Genomic DNA, 17,363 nt, shown 5'->3' with positions numbered 1-17,363 from the left:
AGCCCCAAATTGAACAGCTGCTCCCTTCCCCCACTTCTTACTGCGAGATGCGTCAAACTCACGCCGGATAACACCGGAAATAATGTGTTTACTTCGCCAAAGTACAGGTTCGCAGTAATTCTTGGAAAGCTTTGGTATCAAAGCTGGAAATAGACTTTTCAGAGTGACAGATGTGTTTCTACTCGGATCAGTGAACTGAGTTTCCGCAGTAAAATAAGACATGAACCTGAATTGAATATCGCTAAAAATTAAAAATGTAATTCATAAAAATAAAAGAAAATGACGGCTCAGTCAGAAAAAAAAGCTGAGGTTAAACATATAGCTAATGTTTGGGAACACTGTACTACTGCGTTTCTGTAAAATGAAATAAAAAGATTTAAATTTAGCTTAAACTTTGCTGCATTGGCATTTTATTTTAAAGGCAAACGAGGAAGTGTCGTATTTATTACGTCTGTCTTGACCGTTGTCTTTTCGGAGCAGGCATTTAGGAATGTGGAGACCAGCAGCTACGTCACCCTCAAATCGCCTGGGATCTCGTCGAAAATAAACTTTTTTAAAGGCCACGAATTAAAATCACAATCTTCCAGGTAAGTTTTTTTTCATGTGGTAGTCCAATGTCAAACTTAAGATGAGATATTCACAGGTGTTAGTGATGTGTAATAAGGTTTAATATTGACTTAAGAAAAATGTCCGTTACCCAGACAGGCAGGCATGAAGAGATTTCAAAGAGTTGTTCTTTTTTTTTTTTTAGCTAGCGGCTATTCTGGTCTCTCTTTTTTTCTAAACCGTAACTTGAAGTATTAAGAAGGACAAGCTCAAGCATGCCTGCTGTTGTTTGACTTGAGATCAAGCAGGGGAATAAAACAAAAGCCTGCCCGAACTTGAAATGACTGTTTAGAGACGTGATGCCGACAGATTAACGGTATTTGCTGTTAGCATGGAAAACGTTTTCCTGAACCTCCCTCGTGCTCCTCCGCAGGTACGTTAGTTCGCCTTTTATTCTGTTTCACACCGTTTAGATGGAGGTGAGTGAGGAGACTTTGTTGTACAGAATAAGCTGATATGTACTGCAGGTTACTGCGCACTGTGAACTGTGTGGACACGTTTTGTTGGTCGCTGTTTAGATAACGTTTCTCCCCAGGGACGCTCGCCGCTGTCTCCAAGGTAACGGGGCGGACGCCTAATCTTGCTTGTCGCTTTGTGCTGCTTTAGCAACGGGGGCGGAACCGGAGAGGAGTGACGGCTCTTTGATCTGTTTCTTCGAGTAAAGGCAAAACCAGTCGAAGATGGTAAGGGAGATTGGCTGTGTGAGGACAGCAGCAGCAACATAGGTAAAAGGAGGCTAAGTAGGAAGTGGTGGAATCTGTGCTCTGCTGTTACCTCGCTGAAGCAGATGCTTCTTGGTGTATGTCTTTCTTTCTCTCTCCTAGTGATTGTATTTGATGCTAATGTGAGTCCATCCCTTTCTCTCCTCTTTTTTTCAGCCATTTCACGAGGGAGTCTACTACCCGTACACCAGTGACACCCAGGGGACCCACTCGTCAGCTGGGATCCCCTCTCTTCTGAATTCTCCTCTCAGCCAGAACATTGTAAACGGCCACACAGCATCATCTGCACCAGGCATGACTCCGTCCAGCACCACCTCCGCCTTTCTCCCTTTCAAGTTCCGCCCACGCAGAGAAAGCGTGGACTGGCGGCGGATCAATGCAGTGGATGTAGACTTAGTAGTGAGCCAGCTGGATGTGGATGCCCTTCAGGAGCACATCAGCATGGTGACCTTCTGCAGCTTGGAGGGGGAGCGATGCCAGCGGTGCCAGACCCCCGTGGACCCAGCTCTGCTGAAGCTCTTGCGCCTTGCTCAGCTCACGGTGGAGTGGCTCCTCCACTGCCAGGACTTTCTCTCCCTCAATCTGCGTGTGGCGGAGGAGAGGCTGTCGGCCACCGCCAGGGAGCGTGAGCAGCTGCTGGTTCAGCAGAAGAAGCAGGAGGAGAAGGTGAAGGCGCTGACTGCAGAGCTCAAGCAGCGAAAGAAGGTTATTCGCACCCAGCAGTCGCTGCTCGCCCCACAAATCATCAGCAGCCACAAGGTACCGTTGACAGGCTAAACGCTTTCTCTTTGAGGGCTATTGGAGCTGTTTGAATTTAATATATGTGTGGCAGCAGACATCCACCCCCACCCTCTTTTTTTCCTCTCCGAAGGCCCAAGTCTGTCATTGTTCCTGAAACCTATTCACATCTTTGGCTTTGTGCATTTCACAACAGGGTTTCACGGGAAAAATGGAAAGCTTTTAGCATGGCCCAAGGAAATTTGCAGCTCTGAAAGCAGTTGTTATGTCCTAACCACAGTCAAGTTCTAATAATCTTTGTTTTCATGCAGGAAAAATCAGATTTAAAGCTGCTGAGCAGATGGTGTCATTTAGTGGCAATTAGTGTATTTTTTTTAATCTTAAAAGGAAAGCAAACCCATCTGCCATCTCATCGCATGTCTGTGAATGCTGTCCCTGTAGGTTATTTATCACACAAATTTAAAAAAAGCTTCCTGTCCTCTTCAGGTGAACAACTAGCTCTGACCTGGCTAGGCTGTTCCCAAGGCAACAGATATAGTGTGTCATGAGAGCATGTGGTTGCTAGGTGTGCGCTAGAAGCTCAGCTAACAGTGCTGGTTCAATTATTGATAGCGAGGCCATGTGCGTGTGTCCTTTGAGGACCTTTGCTACTTTGGTGCCATATTTCTACAACATGAACCCACACTGCTGTCTTTGAAGACTAATTTAATTTGACTCCTAATTTTTCAGAGTTACTCCTAACCAGTAATTTGAATGAGCCCCTCCAAGTTGCATGACTGCATTTGAGTTTTTGCTAACATATGTTTTGACAACATATCTGTAGCAATATTTAGTCCCAGGAACAATCAGAGGCAGTGTTAAATGTAGCGTGTGTGTGTGTGTGTGTGTGTGTGAGCTGGTGTGTGGCGATGTCTGCCGCAGGGAAACATGATCATCACTCATGCTATGTGTCTGTTTGGAAACATGAGCCTAAACTCAGGATGCTGCTGTTTGGAGCATGTTTATGTTGCTGGGTTCTGTCTGAATCAAACACATGCTGCATTCATGAACACACAGACAGGTGGTTTGCTCCACTACATTTGTGAAATCTTAGGAATTAGTATCAGTTTGTAAGATCGGTTATCACAGATTCCTCAGTTACAATTTATGCAAAATGAAACACCTCACATAAAGATGGATATTTTTAAAAATTTTAAGGGTACTGATAATATTCTTACTGATACAGTTCTTTAACTGCTACCTTATTTGTTACTATTGTGAAAAAAAAAAACCTTTTAGTCCACTAGTGTCTGCTTGGGTCCCATTGGACAGTCCACCTGTCTGTTTTTATGACTGAGCAGATTAGTCCGCAGATAATTGACGTTACAATACACCAACTATATATGCACCTTGACTACAAAGCTGTCAGGTCTCCAGCTGTTGGTGCCTGTAAGCGTGTGTTATGCAGTCTTAATACACTGCAGCATAAAAGAGAGCACTGTCCACCACAGTGTGGTAAAATAATAGTAGCATTGGTGTGTTTATGATGAGATATTAAAGATTTTTATTATAAATTTTGAGTTATTAAGTAGTGATTTATTTCTGCAGCCAATTTGATTAATGCATTTTTGTGTTCTTTCTTGCTTTTAGTGCCTGCATTGTGAGAAATCGTTCCTCAATGCCTCCTTTCTGCAGAATCACATGCAGCGGAGGCACCCTGATGAGTACGAGAGCAGTAAGTGAAGTTAGGATTGATCTGAAGAACGACATGGAGAAAAAATATGAAGCATGTTGATAACATGTTTACATGCAGTTACAGTGGCTTGCAAAAGTATTCGGCCCCCTTGGACTTTTCCACATTTTGTCACATCATACATGATTCCAAACATTTTTTTACAAATAAATAACTGCAAAGTGGGGTGTGCGTAATTATTCAGCCCCCTGAGTCAATACTTTTTAGAACCACCTTTTGCTGCAATGACAGCTGCCAGTCTTTCTACCAACTTTGCACATCTAGAGACTGAAATCTTTGCCCATTCTTCTTTGCAAAACAGCTCCAGCTCAGTCAGATTAGATGGACAGCGTTTGTGAACAGCAGTTTTCAGATCTTGCCACAGATTCTCGATTGGATTTAGATCTGGACGTTGACTGGGCCATTCTAACACATGGATATGTTTTGTTTTGAACCGTTCCATTGTTGGCCTGGCTTTATGTTTAGGGTCGTTGTCCTGCTGGGAGGTGAACCTCCGCCCCAGTCTCAAGTCTTTTGCAGACTCCAAGAGGTTTTCTTCCAAGACTGCCCTGTATTTGGCTCCATCCATCTTCCCATCAACTCTGACCAGCTTCCCTGTCCCTGCTGAAGAGAAGCACCCCCAGAGCATGATGCTGCCACCACCATATGTGACAGTGGGGATGGTGTGTTCAGAGTGATGTGCAGTGTTAGTTTTCCGCCACACATAGCGTTTTGCATTTTGGTCTCATCTGATCAGAGCACCTTCTTCCACATGTTTGCTGCGTCCCCCACATGGCTCATGGCAAACTGCAAACAGGACTTCTTATGGTTTTCTGTTAACAATGGCTTTCTTCTTGCCACTCTTCCATAAAGGCCAACTTTGTGCAGTGCACGACTAATAGTTGTCCTATGGACAGATTCCCCCACCTGAGCTGTAGATCTCTGCAGCTCGTCCAGAGTCACCATGGGCCTCTTGGCTGCATTTCTGATCAGCGCTCTCCTTGTTCGGCCTGTGAGTTTAGGTGGACGGCCTTGTCTTGGTAGGTTTACAGTTGTGCCATACTCCTTCCATTTCTGAATGATCGCTTGAACAGTGCTCCGTGGGATGTTCAAGGCTTGGGAAATCTTTTTGTAGCCTAAGCCTGCTTTAAATTTCTCAATAACTTTATCCCTGACCTGTCTGGTGTGTTCTTTGGACTTCATGGTGTTGTTGCTCCCAATATTCTCTTAGACAACCTCTGAGGCCGTCACAGAGCAGCTGTATTTGTACTGACATTAGATTACACACAGGTGCACTCTATTTAGTCATTAGCACTCATCAGGCAATGTCTATGGGCAACTGACTGCACTCAGACCAAAGGGGGCTGAATAATTACGCACACCCCACTTTGCAGTTATTTATTTGTAAAAAATGTTTGGAATCATGTATGATTTTCGTTCCACTTCTCACGTGTACACCACTTTGTATTGGTCTTTCACGTGGAATTCCAATAAAATTGATTCATGTTTGTGGCTGTAATGTGACAAAATGTGGGAAAGTTCAAGGGGGCCGAATACTTTTACAAGCCACTGTATGTCACTGTCACTTGTCTTTTCAGAGTTGAACTCCCACAGTGAGCAGAAATCTGAGATTAATAGTCTCAAACTGGAGATCAGCAGTCTGAAGGAACAGATTGTTCAGCAACAGCAGGTGTTAGAAGCCAAAATAGCTCAGGTAGGATCACAAAGCAACATCTGAACTTTAATCAGAAAACATTAATCAAATAAAACTGAAAGCTGTGATTTGTAAATTATCTTTGGCCTGGGTTACAATAAAATAATACAATATTTACTATTTGGAAAACTCTTAATAAAAAGAAGAAAAGGGTTCTTCTTACAGGTGTAAGATGTGCAATGTTGTTATGCCAAAAGGGTTCTCAGCTTTGTGAGATACTCATGGAAAAAAGTGTCTTGAAGCCTTTACATGATGTTTTAAGATCTTAGTGTGCTTTTTTAGCATCAATGGTGCCTTGGCTAAAGTGAAGGTAACCCTTTTCTGGGGCACTGACACAATCTTACAGCATGATGGAGCTTGACTTCAATTCAATTCAATTTTATTTATATAGCACCAAATCACAACAACAGTCGACTCAAGGTGCTTTAGATTGTACACTATATCCTATAATAATAGATAATAGACTTTTGGATTAGCTTGTAGCACTGTGGCCCTCCTGTGGTCCAGAAAAGCACATGACATCCTTTTTCTTCCTAATCAACAACAACAACTGAAATGATGACACTACTGATCCCAATACCCCTGTTACACTGTATTACTGCATTGCCAGAAAATAAATTCAAGTCAGAATCACTTTAGAAATAGCTCTTTTTTTTAAACAGCAATTTTCCATACTGTCTATATTCCTAGCTTATCCACTAATCTCACTTTGTAACACTGTCATCACAAAATGCTGCTATTTTATTGTAAGATATGGATCACAGTGCGAAAGCTTTTTTTTGAGAGCTTTGTGGTCACTAATGAAGCTCATGTTAACGGTTGTGATTCTAGGAAAAAGAACAACAATCGATGCACAAAGACCTGTTGAGAGAATTGGACCGTTTTAAGGCCGAGGAGATGGCGCGCATGGACAGAAAGATAGAAGACAGCAGGGACGGCATGCGCAGAGAGATGGAATTTCTTTACAACCGAAATATTCAGGCTCTCAATGTATGAAATCAGTATTTTTTTGTATACCACTGATTTGATCTTCAGGGTGTCTTAATCATTCCTATAATCTTTCTTATCTGTTTCCATTCATAGGAAGTAAATCAGAATCAGACAGCCAAGCATGAAAGGTCAGTCAGCCCTGTGCACTCACAGCCAGAGAGAGATGTGGACATGTACAAAGAGATCCAAGCCATCCAAAAGCTGGAACACCAGCTGAAGAAGCAGGTCAGTCCTGAGATTGTTGCAAACCCCAAAGCGATTTTATTTTAATGCCACTTAAATTGCTAAAAATGACTCTTATAGGATAAGAAGTGGGAATCCAGACTGCAAGAAATGAAGGTTCAACACGAGTCTGAAAAGAATCAGGTATGCTTTAATGTTCATCCTGATTAAAGCATATGCAGTATTAAACAAGCTTCTTTTGAAATGAACCAGCCGGAAAATTCATCCTCTTCCCGTTGTCTTCCAGCTGCTGAATGAGCTGAGCAAAATGCAGTCGTCTTTATCAGAGTACCAGGAGCAAAGCCAGAGGCAGCAGCAGGAGATGAGGAAGAGGCTGCAGGAAAAGGAGCAAACCATCAAGGCTCAGAGGGAGCAGGTTAGCTCACACAATCACAGTGGCACAGTAATCGCCTCACTGCACAATTATATTGTATCGAGGAAGTAAGGCGAGGGTCCGGTGCTTGTTAAGGATATCCTGTATTTGCTACATGGGCTTGTATTGACATGAGATAGTGTACATTTGGCTGGAAGCTATTTGTGCTTTTCCTGGAGTAGTTCAGTTTTTAGATTATAAACCAAGAAAACCTTGAAGATACTGGATCATGTGATCTAGTAAGTGACATTTGTTTTCTCCCCCAGATAAAGACCATTTCCTCAAATCCACCTACAAAAGTAGCTGAAGTACCAGGTATGGATTCCTTTTAATAATACCACAGTCACAGTTGTAGGTGGCATTCTCCTGTAGCTTGTGTGTGCTTGCATTAGCAATGTGCAACCACTCCACTGCCTTTCTACATCACATCTGTTTTTGCTGGAACAGCCACCTGTGTTTGAAGCATAGAATTGTCTATTCAGTAATAGATGCCTGTATTTAGAGTGGTGCTAGGGTTCCAAGCTGTGCGCGTGCGTAATCTCACACGGCTGGCACAGTCTCTGTGCACAGAAAATCTGCATTGCGCACAAAAAACAAAACAAAAATCTGACCTGAATTGAGATTAAAATAAATATGTTAACAATTCATTCTGTTTTGCAGTGTGAGTCAGTCAGTGACTGGCTGCTCCAGACAATAATGCGATTCACATTCGTATATACGCAGCTAATCAACGTTGTTGACAGGCTATGGCAGCGTCCTTATGTGCCGACACCGGTGTTTTAGCTAGCAAAGCAGCGTGGATGATGTGGAGTGAAGCCACGTTAATGACAATGTATACAACCACTGGAGATGTGAGCAGGACAGACGGAACAATTGACGGAAAAAGTGTGGACTTTATACCAGTTTTAAATTGTGTTGATAGGCCACGTAAAACCAGAGTTATGATAAAAATATCTGCAATGTTTGTTTTTTTTTCCTGAATACTATCGTTGTTTATATTTACTGCGGGAAGAAATGGTAAAAACTGTGTTTTATAAGGAAAGCGCTCTCCGCCTGTGAGCAAAAGCAAAACCAAAAAAAAAAACCCCACCCTTTCCTATTGGTGGAAAAATGTACCATGTCAACCAATCAAAAAATGATATGGCAACATGGCATTTAGTTGTTTAGGAAGGCAGAAGTTTTAGGAGTGACGGCGGTGTTTTGAGATGTGACAAAATGTGGGAAAGTTCAAGGGGACCAAATACTTTTGCAAGCCACTGTATACTGTAATTTGCAGACAAACAGTTACAGGACTCTCTCCCAGACCACAGACTCATAATACAAGTCAGAGCTTTATAAAAAAAAAAAAAAAAAGAAAGAAAGAAAGTTGTGTTTTCAAAATTGGAATTCAAGTTATTTTTACTTCCAATAGTGTTAACATACTACACAGGTCATGAACAAGATTTTTTAAAATTTTCATTGTAAGTGGGCTAAAGCACTTAATTAAAAGTAGTCTAACATAAATGTAAATGCTGTAATTTGATTATTTTAATAAACCATGTAACTTGGATGGATTCGATGCTGGCGTGACCACAGTGCACACGTCTGATGTTGCTCACAGTGGTCCAAGGGACCGCTCAGGGAGCTTGTGTGTTTTCTCAGACACGTGAAAAATTAGGGAACATTGGTGCTAGGCCTTTTATATAGGTTTACAGTAAGTCACCTTTTGGTCAGCAGTATGTAGATTATAAATCATTTTACTGGCATCACAAAAAAATAAGTAAATAAACCAGCAATAAATTAAACTACACGTCCAAAATAATAAATAATCAACTCTTATGCTGTGTTAGAAAAAACAGACAAAGGGCTATAAGGAGTCATTGTGTCCTAATATGCCAACTGTGCTGCTCTTACAGAAATGATGACACTTTTCTGTGCTTTGTTTGCATTCATTTTCTGTCAGACAATTTCAATTTGGATTTATTCTTCCAGACATTGTGGCACAAGTTAATGTGTGCCTTTTCAATCATCACTTCATCTTGTCAGTTGTACAGAGGACCTGTCCAGCACAGAACCACCATGAGCAGAAATGAAGTGGTCTTTAAAATCAAACTTTCATATATATTACTCTGAAACACCAAAAGCTAAAGTAGTTATTTATGCATCTCATTTGCATGATGGTATCTGGAAAAGTTTGTATCACATATGAAATTACATTGATATAGTGGAAGCAGTGGTATAACTCTGAGCATATAGTCTATATATAGTTTATACTGTAATGCTATAACAAGGAAATAACATTTCTGATCTTAATGCCACACTTTTCATCTTTGTTTCTGTTTTTCAGTCACTGTCAGTCCTCCGGCTTTGGAACCTAAACAAAGAAGAGTTGTAGTCGGTAAGTTAATAGAAGCGTGCCACCAGAAGCAACATTTGTCACTCCCAGTGAGGCTGTGCATGTGCTTTTGTGCACAAAAGATTTAGCGTTTTGTGTTGTTTTTCTACTGCTCATACTCAGTATTCATTTTATCTGACCTTCTGACTTACCTGGACCTCATGCTGTCCAATTAGAGGAGCCAGTCTCTGTTCTTAAGCTGGATCCTATTCAGGAGGTGTCAGAAGAGGAGAAAGGTAAAATACACTAAAGACATTAAAACCAGCAGATCCAGCTGATTGCATGCTGCTGCTGCATGGATAAATCAGTCTCCTCTGAGTGACCGTTTTCCATGAGTGCATTTGGACTGAGATCATCTTATTCTGTACTGACACAAAGGACGTTAAGATGACCTTAGTACACTAAAGCATTTTGGAAAGCCAACTCTTGGCCTGTGTATATTCTGTGATGCTGTCATCATCATGTCCATTCATCATCTTGTTGCCTTGTTGTTGACAAATAAACTTAGAGACATTCTCCTCCTCTGCAGTCACATCTACCCAACTCCACCTGTGGTTTGGAGCTTCCTGTGAAAACTGCCAAATGCATGCTTATTGTATTCTCTTATTTCCCCTTTGCTGTCTGTAATTGGACCATGAATGTCCTGAACAGCTCAACTGACTGACTGAGATGTCCTTTACAGACTCGAGCAGCCAGTCAGACAGAAAGGTGGTGGAGAAGAAGCCTAGGGTGAACACAAGCGCTTTGAAAAGGAACTCCAACATAAAGGGAGAGATACAAGCAGAGCTTGAACAGGCTCTGATCAAGAAGCTGGAGAACTTGGGGGTCAAGCCTGTATGTTGCATATTCCTAATCAGCAATACAAGGAAGAATATGTACCATTATGCTAATCTGTAATGCTAATGTTATTCCCTCTACCTCTTTTAAAAGGATCAGAGCGGTCTAAAGAACAAGGAGCTCACTGCGATTCTGTCCAAGCTGGATTCAAAGCGGGAGAGTGTTGCAAAGTCGATGTTTGGCTACTGGAACCACCGGGAAGAGATAAAGAGCATTGTGGAGCAGAAGCTGGGTGCTCAAAGCACCAGCAATCCTGCTGCATACTCTCAGCCTAGATCCAGACACCCTGTTCAAGGTGCTTTCCAGTTCTTAATCATCCAAAAGCCTCTTAGTGCATGAGATCATCTTCTTAACCAACAAGAAATAATACACTGTGCTTTTGTCAATTATATTGCTGTTTGAGCTACTGTTAGATTTGCTGCTCCTTTTACAATCAGAATTTTTCATCGCATGTGGGTAAAGTTGAATTTTATTTTATTTTATTTGACAATGACTGCATGTGCTTTCCATAAGGTAGGTGTAATCTGTTATAGCTTGTTTGCTGCCACATAAGCTGATTTAAGTTCTGACACACTGTCAGTGACTGAGCTGCTAATTGTGTTTACTTGACTCGTTTTTCTCTTCATTCAGTGTTGCAGATCCGCCCTCGCTCCAGCAGCCTGCCCTCCAGAGCCAGCCAGGGGGCGTCTGCTTCTGCAATCAGACAGCCTAAGACCCCTCAGCCAGCACCAAGGACCAAGGCCACCGCCCAATTCAAGACCTCTACACCCAACTCCAAGACAGCCTTAAAGAGCTTTGCTACCAAGTATGACAACAAGTTAATTTATCAGTCTTTGTAAAAGAATAGTTTGTCCATAAATGTCCACTCAGTATTTACATGGTTTAATCATAGCTGTGATAAATGTTCTAAAGTCATCTTTGATGAGCCATTGAAAAAAAACTCACGCAGTTTTGAACCATTTAAATATAGCACGCTGTTACTTATATTACTGGTCTGTTCATCATCAGTTCAGTGGAGCACAGTTAAGGTTCAAAACTTTTGCCATTTACTGAAAAAAATCAAAGTGATGTATATTTAAGTATGTCTCAGTGCTTGGTTGTGAACATGATTATAGGCATAAATGAACCCGTGCTAAAGCAAGGCTGCAGGGAATTTTATATTTTTAATATTTGTTTAGAATACGACTATATGTAGTGAGCTTTGCTGAGTTCTGCTTCTCTTTTCTGTTTGCATTCGCACCTCCAGTAGGAATGTTAACGTGATAAAATAGCAGATGGTTACCATAGCAGCAAGACATCCACAACAAAAAGGTTAGAGGTCGCCATAATCAGAGTTGTGTGTTTGTGTGTGTCATGGTTTTCATGGTAACAGTGTGCTGTTAAGCCCCAGTGCCTGCAGCCAGCTAATGGGTAGGTTGGACTTTAGTATAGAGTGCTATCCGTTCGCTGTAAGGCTAGTATGCTATGCTAGCACACATGAAGCAGCTGGGCTGGGTCAGTACAGGCTGTGACACACAGGTGCTGAGGTCTTTTGTAACCTTACTTCAGTATTTTCTGTCTCCTTTTCTTCTCTGTGTAGAATCATAATAATAGTTTAGTATCACGACCAACACTTTGGAAAATACAAATGTTCTATTTCAGTTCCATTTAGTTGTTTCTGGAAATTCCCATTTTTTTCTTTTTTTTTCTTTCTTGATTTTTTTTGTAATAACATTTTTGAAACGATTGGGCACAAAACAGGTGTTGTACTGTCAGGATGTGGCAGGTAAATCTGTATCAGACTCAGTGCTGGATACACATGCAAACAGTGAAAGTGTGTAGGATGTTCACTTTTGTCGGATGGGGTGGGGCTTGTATATCACAGCTGATGTGGTCTGATCATCCAACACCCCCAGCAAGGAACACATCTCTGACCGGGGTATTTTTTGTAAGCAAAGTGCTTCCAAGTGCAGTGTGACACATCAACAATTTTGTAATCATTTTCCAGGAAATTGCAAATTCTGAAATACCGTTAAGAACATTGTCAGCCTCATGCTGACTTGTCATAGACTGCTTAAGTTGTATCATTTTGAACATCAACTAGGAACTACGGCTTTTTTCAGGGGTCTCAAACTTGCGGCCCATATTTTGACATGAATAAATATGAAGCAGTCTGGCCCTTGAAGTAAACTTTTATTTTGTTAAATACGAACAAAATGGTAGCTGAAGTGCTGCCACGTGTCCGGCCAGAAAGAGAGGAGTAGTGTGTTTATTTGGTAGTTCCGTGAAAGGCTTCAGTTAGTTGCGAGTGAGAGAAATAAATTGCGATCACGCTTGCAGTTTTGACCTGTCATACAATGCTTGAAACAAAACACTGTGTTTTCTTGTTTGATGTCCGGGTTGGGGGGTCCTACTTGAACACTAAAGTGGCCCTCCAATGAAGTGACAGTGCCAGCATTGGCCCACAGCTCATTTAAGTTTAAGACCCCTGGCTTTATTATCAATGAAGTTCTTACACTTAAAAAGTTAACACTTTGACTTCTCGGTTATTTGAAACAGAAACTAAATGCAACATTGTTCTGATCACTGTCAACTTAGTTGTGTGCAGCAAAAACTGTTATTTGTGTCATTCTTAAGGACCCCTCCCTTCAGTTCAGAGGAGGAATCTGAGGATGATGTCACAGAAGAGGATGAGGAACAGCCCCTAAAACACCAGCAGGGGAAATCACCACAACCCAGATTTAACCAAGCAACCCAAATCCAAACTAGAGCTGACAAAGCCAGTCCTGTCCAGGACAGGCAGGCTATTTTCAGGCAGTCGCCTATCTCCAGCATTCAGTACTCCAAAGTGGGTGGTGTAACCAAGACTGCGGTCACAAAACTAAAGAGTGATGAAGAGGAAGATGATTGGTCAGAAGTCAGCGAGCAGCAGGAGACTGACCTCCAGAATTACAAAGACCAGAACGGCAATGTGGAGAAGAAAAACCACGGGAAAGGTTAGTTAGGTTTGATGTTTTGAAGGATCTGTGTAAAATGACATTATACAGCATACATGTTCACCCTTAGTGCTGTGGTTATAGCCATTCCTCAACTCGCTGTGAATGGTACTATCTGGATTTTGATCAGTGGTTGTTGATCAAAGACCATTCACAGGATGTGGTTTATGCTATCATAGTTTGCTTGTTATGTAAGATTCCAAGGTATTGTTACAATGCCTTAAAGTGTAAATTGTGTGTTATGTCTTTTTTACAGAAAACAAAATCAGTGACCTAGCGAGAAAAATGGAGAAGCAGTTTGCTGAGAGAGCAGTCAAGAAACCACCAGGTGGCGTTAGCGTCTTACCAGAGAGGGCGGATGAGGTTCAGGAACTCAGTGTAAGATGATGTGATCTCAGTGGATTGCTTTGATTTGATACTGCATAAATAAAAATGTAAGCTGTCATCGCAAAATTAAAAATGATCCATAATGCTGAAACACTAATATACTTGCTGGCAGTACACAGATCTAGAGGAGAGCAGCGAGTGGATGGTCTCCTCCTTAGAGGACCGACGGGATATGTCAAAACCAGCCCAGGATTCAGGACCAATGAGGAAAAGCCTGGAATCACGAAGCACTAGTGTCTGGGGAACCCCCACAGAGAAGGGTCTTAAATCAGGTCAGTGCCACTTTAATGCAGATGAATGTTTTACTGCCTCTCGTGGTCTTCATAGGAGGACATGTTGACATTTGGAGTATGAAGCTTCTGTCTCATGCTGTCTGTGTGTTGTCGTGTGGCTCTCAGGTCTAACTGAAGCTGGAACAGGAAGCACGCTAAAGAGCAGCCTGTGCTCCCTGAGTGACATCAGTGACTCTGAGGACATCAGCTGATCACACAAAGAAACCTCAGCCACCTCCTCTGGCAACTACAATCAATCATAAAAAGCCATATTATAAAAGCTGTAAATAGAGGAAAGCAATATTTCACAAATGTAGCTAGGATTCAGAGGTTGGCGTAGAAAAGGTGGCCATCTAATCAATACCATAGACCTCGAAACTCTCTTCTTGCCTTAGTCTTTCTTACTGTTTATCTTTTAAGAGATTGTCTTCTGTTTTTCTTATTTCGTTTTTTACTCATATACAATCCAAACTTTAAATGAGATACTGATTTTGGTACTGTATGTAGAGTGGGTACGATTTTGTATATCCCATTTTATAATGTATGTGACTGTAAATAAAATATTTATACAAGCAATCATAGATTTTTCTTATGAAATGATTTCAAGCAAGTAGTTTTTTGCCCAAGTTTTGCTTTAATGGAAGTATTCTTAATGTCAATAAACACAATGAAATATGTCCAATGAATGAAATAAAACAATGAGCTGTACAATAGGAAGTCTTAACATGTCACAGGAAACAATCTTTTGAGATGCCTATTCTGTGGATTTTGAACATAAAACTTCATGTGACAACATTTCAGCATTAATTCAACTGCTAAATATACAGAATATGCAAAATATGAGATATCTGCAAACCAGTTTCAATGCAGTCTTGTCTAAAACAGCCTAATAATTAACTGACATCATTATGTTACAGTCTATATTTTTAATTCAATAAGATAAAAACTAGAATATACTTTAAATGCTTGAAATCGTTAAAAATGGCAGGATTTGTGGAAAATTTTGGGTCAATTTTTGCTGTAATTTTGGGGGTAAACAATATTATTTAGCTATAATAATATTATTTCATTTATTTTATATAGCACCAGTTCACAGTCTTCAAGGCAAGCTATCTGAGCCTGGCGTCAGATGAAAGTTAAAGTAGACCCAATATGCCTTTCCTTATATTCAGGCAAAGATTTACTTTCAAGAAATGTGAAAATTAGAGAGAGAACATGCAAAACTGCATTAAAAGACTCCAAGAATTAAACACGTAAGGAGCATAAAACAAACTCAGTAGATTCACTTGAAACTGATATGAGATAAACTGAGTTCTTGTCATACACACTGAAAGTTTACATTTCAGCTTTTTGTAATGATTTTATTCTTTTTTTCAACAACATTTTGAGCTTATCTGATGATCTGTAGGATTGCAACATCTACCAAGTATACAGAAAACATTGTCTTTTTATTCGTTTATTTAATCTTGAGCACCATATTCTGGCATCTCAGCAGAAGTACAGGCTCAGTACTACAGTAAGGACTTTTTAAGAAATATGAGAAATTGATCACTGTGTGTGGCACTCGTTCTCAATGAAGAGCATTACCGATTAAATGCACTTTTGTTGATTTCCAATTAAAGTATGTCATTTTTATTTATTAAATGCTTTGTATTTAGCGAGTGATGAGTAAAGTGCTTATCATTAAGGACAGAAGAAAAATACAAAAATAAATAAATGAATAATAAGAAATAATTCAAAACGGATTTTAAGAAGTGACTTACAAATAGACAATGGCAGCAAATTCCACAACTTAGGCGCTGTCACAGCAAAAGCTTACGCTGTGTCCTGGCACATCTAAGAGCAGATGATTGGCTTACCTGAGCGACCAGGAGGGTGAGTGCAAATGGTACAATGTAATGTACAATGTGCGACGTAGGTACAGAATACTTTGTACCTACATTGTTTTCTACAGACTGGAAATAATTTTTTAAAATCTCTTTATTAAAATAAGATTTTTGTGTATGTTTCATGTGTATCGGGTGATCAATCAATGCAAAAGAAAAACAGAAGTAACATATTGAAAGGCAAGATATCTGAAGACGTGTAGAGGTGACAAAATAATTGTGTAGTGGATATAGTGATGCTCTTTCTCTCTTTTTTTCATAAGCATGCATTATATGCCTGCTTTAAACACACATACAGTCAAAAAGTAATGTCATGAATGAAAGTGTCAGAAAAAAGCAGAAGCTTTCTCATTTAAGCAAAAACTGGGGATAAAATAAACATTTAAAAAACTACTAAAGCTACTAAAGTTAGTTATTAACTGTCTTGTGGAGAGTTAGTAGCAAAATTGATCCCACCTTTATCATGATCAGCTCAAGCTGGAAGATGCTCTCCTGATTGCAGATTCATACAGCAACAGCCAGAACCTGTAGAGCCGTATGGTCAAATTCACAAACTAGCCCTGCAGCAGATCACTGATGTGCTGTCTGAGCCTCCTGTCTGGAGTGGCGACAGCTGAGGGTTCCATCTTTTTCCTCTAAAAGTACAAGCTCTAGTCGGAATGTTGGAACAGCTTGGGAAAGAGGGGAGACTAGAACTGGAGTGTGGGTTGCATGTCACCAGACTGCTGTCCAAACTGCCATTCTTCGAGTACAGTTTAAGTGGTTCATCAATCCTCTTCAGTCACCAATGCCAACCTTACCAGATTTTGCAGAGTGGCTCGAGTACAAAGTCTCTATTCAATCATGATGTGTATTTCCATCATTCTCAACAATGTGTCCATCAAGGGAAGGATGCAAAGCTGATACCAAGCAGAGAGCAGCAACAGCAACTACCACCATGTTATTGGGCTATGGCCCTCCTGCTAAGAAATCAGAGACATTAGAATGGTGTTGGGATGGTCAGTTTTTCTTCTCAATAGCCTCCACCACAGACCCTGGGAAACAGTTCTGGGTCAGTGGTTCCAGAGAGAATCCACTGCCACTGAACTCTCCAAACACTCACATCCAGTTGATGCTCTGAAGACCTATCGTGACCTGCAAGGTATTCCCCGTCAACCATTGTTGCTGAATGGCTCTGAACCCATCTCCTGACTCTAGTAGAGTCTGTACATCTGGGTCGGCAAGGAGGGCCAGCTGCACTAATGACACGACTCAGTTTGACTCTGCAGGGTCCGGCCAAAGTTCTCCTTCATCAGGCCTCCACTCCTCAGTGTCTATTAATGAGCACGCTGACTCCCTGTGCTAAACTTCTCAGTAATGTGGGCAAACTCTGGCAGATGAATGTTCTCCTGTGCCAGAATGAAAGGACTATTCTTAGGTGTTCAACCTATGTGTTCAAAACAGGATACTATGACTGTCAAGATGCTAGAGGAGAAGACTATCTGAATGGTAGTGGATGGCACTGGTACAGCACACGTGAGTCAAAGTCTTGTGTGCAAGCTTCACAAACAACAGAT

The 17,363-nt window shown here is 41.0% G+C and overlaps 1 protein-coding gene across 7 annotated transcripts; it reads left to right on the top strand.

Moving 5' to 3' along the window:
* Window positions 1–474: 474 nt before the first annotated feature.
* Window positions 475–14,497, top strand: dzip1 (DAZ interacting zinc finger protein 1). Of its 7 annotated transcripts, none has more exons than XM_005948563.3 (19): window positions 475–587; window positions 1,213–1,289; window positions 1,485–2,087; window positions 3,696–3,780; window positions 5,376–5,491; window positions 6,323–6,481; window positions 6,575–6,706; window positions 6,785–6,847; window positions 6,951–7,079; window positions 7,343–7,391; window positions 9,403–9,453; window positions 9,627–9,686; window positions 10,133–10,284; window positions 10,381–10,582; window positions 10,918–11,092; window positions 12,904–13,262; window positions 13,519–13,640; window positions 13,762–13,921; window positions 14,048–14,497. In XM_005948563.3, the coding sequence occupies exons 2-19, from the start codon at window positions 1,287–1,289 to the stop codon at window positions 14,131–14,133; spliced, it is 2,706 nt and encodes a 901-aa protein (XP_005948625.1). In that variant the 5' UTR covers window positions 475–587; window positions 1,213–1,286; the 3' UTR covers window positions 14,134–14,497. The 7 variants fall into 7 exon arrangements, with proteins under 7 accessions (XP_005948625.1, XP_014185159.1, XP_014185158.1 ...); XM_014329673.2 differs by having other exon boundaries at window positions 1,213–1,331; XM_042214587.1 differs by having other exon boundaries at window positions 481–587; window positions 1,142–1,289.
* Window positions 14,498–17,363: the final 2,866 nt, after the last annotated feature.

This window comes from Haplochromis burtoni, unplaced genomic scaffold (assembly GCF_018398535.1).
Source record: "Haplochromis burtoni strain Fernald_Lab_line unplaced genomic scaffold, NCSU_Asbu1 Contig_591, whole genome shotgun sequence".
NCBI lineage: Eukaryota > Metazoa > Chordata > Actinopteri > Cichliformes > Cichlidae > Haplochromis > Haplochromis burtoni.
This window is presented reverse-complemented; position numbering and strand designations above follow the sequence as displayed.

What these genes read in the sequence shown, in the direction of transcription:
- dzip1 (XM_005948563.3), top strand. An exon ending in AAATCATCAGCAGCCACAAG is followed by an intron (nt 2,088 to 3,695) that starts GTACCGTTGACA and finishes TCTTGCTTTTAG; the next exon opens with TGCCTGCATTGTGAGAAATC. An exon ending in GGTGTCAGAAGAGGAGAAAG is followed by an intron (nt 9,687 to 10,132) that starts GTAAAATACACT and finishes TGTCCTTTACAG; the next exon opens with ACTCGAGCAGCCAGTCAGAC.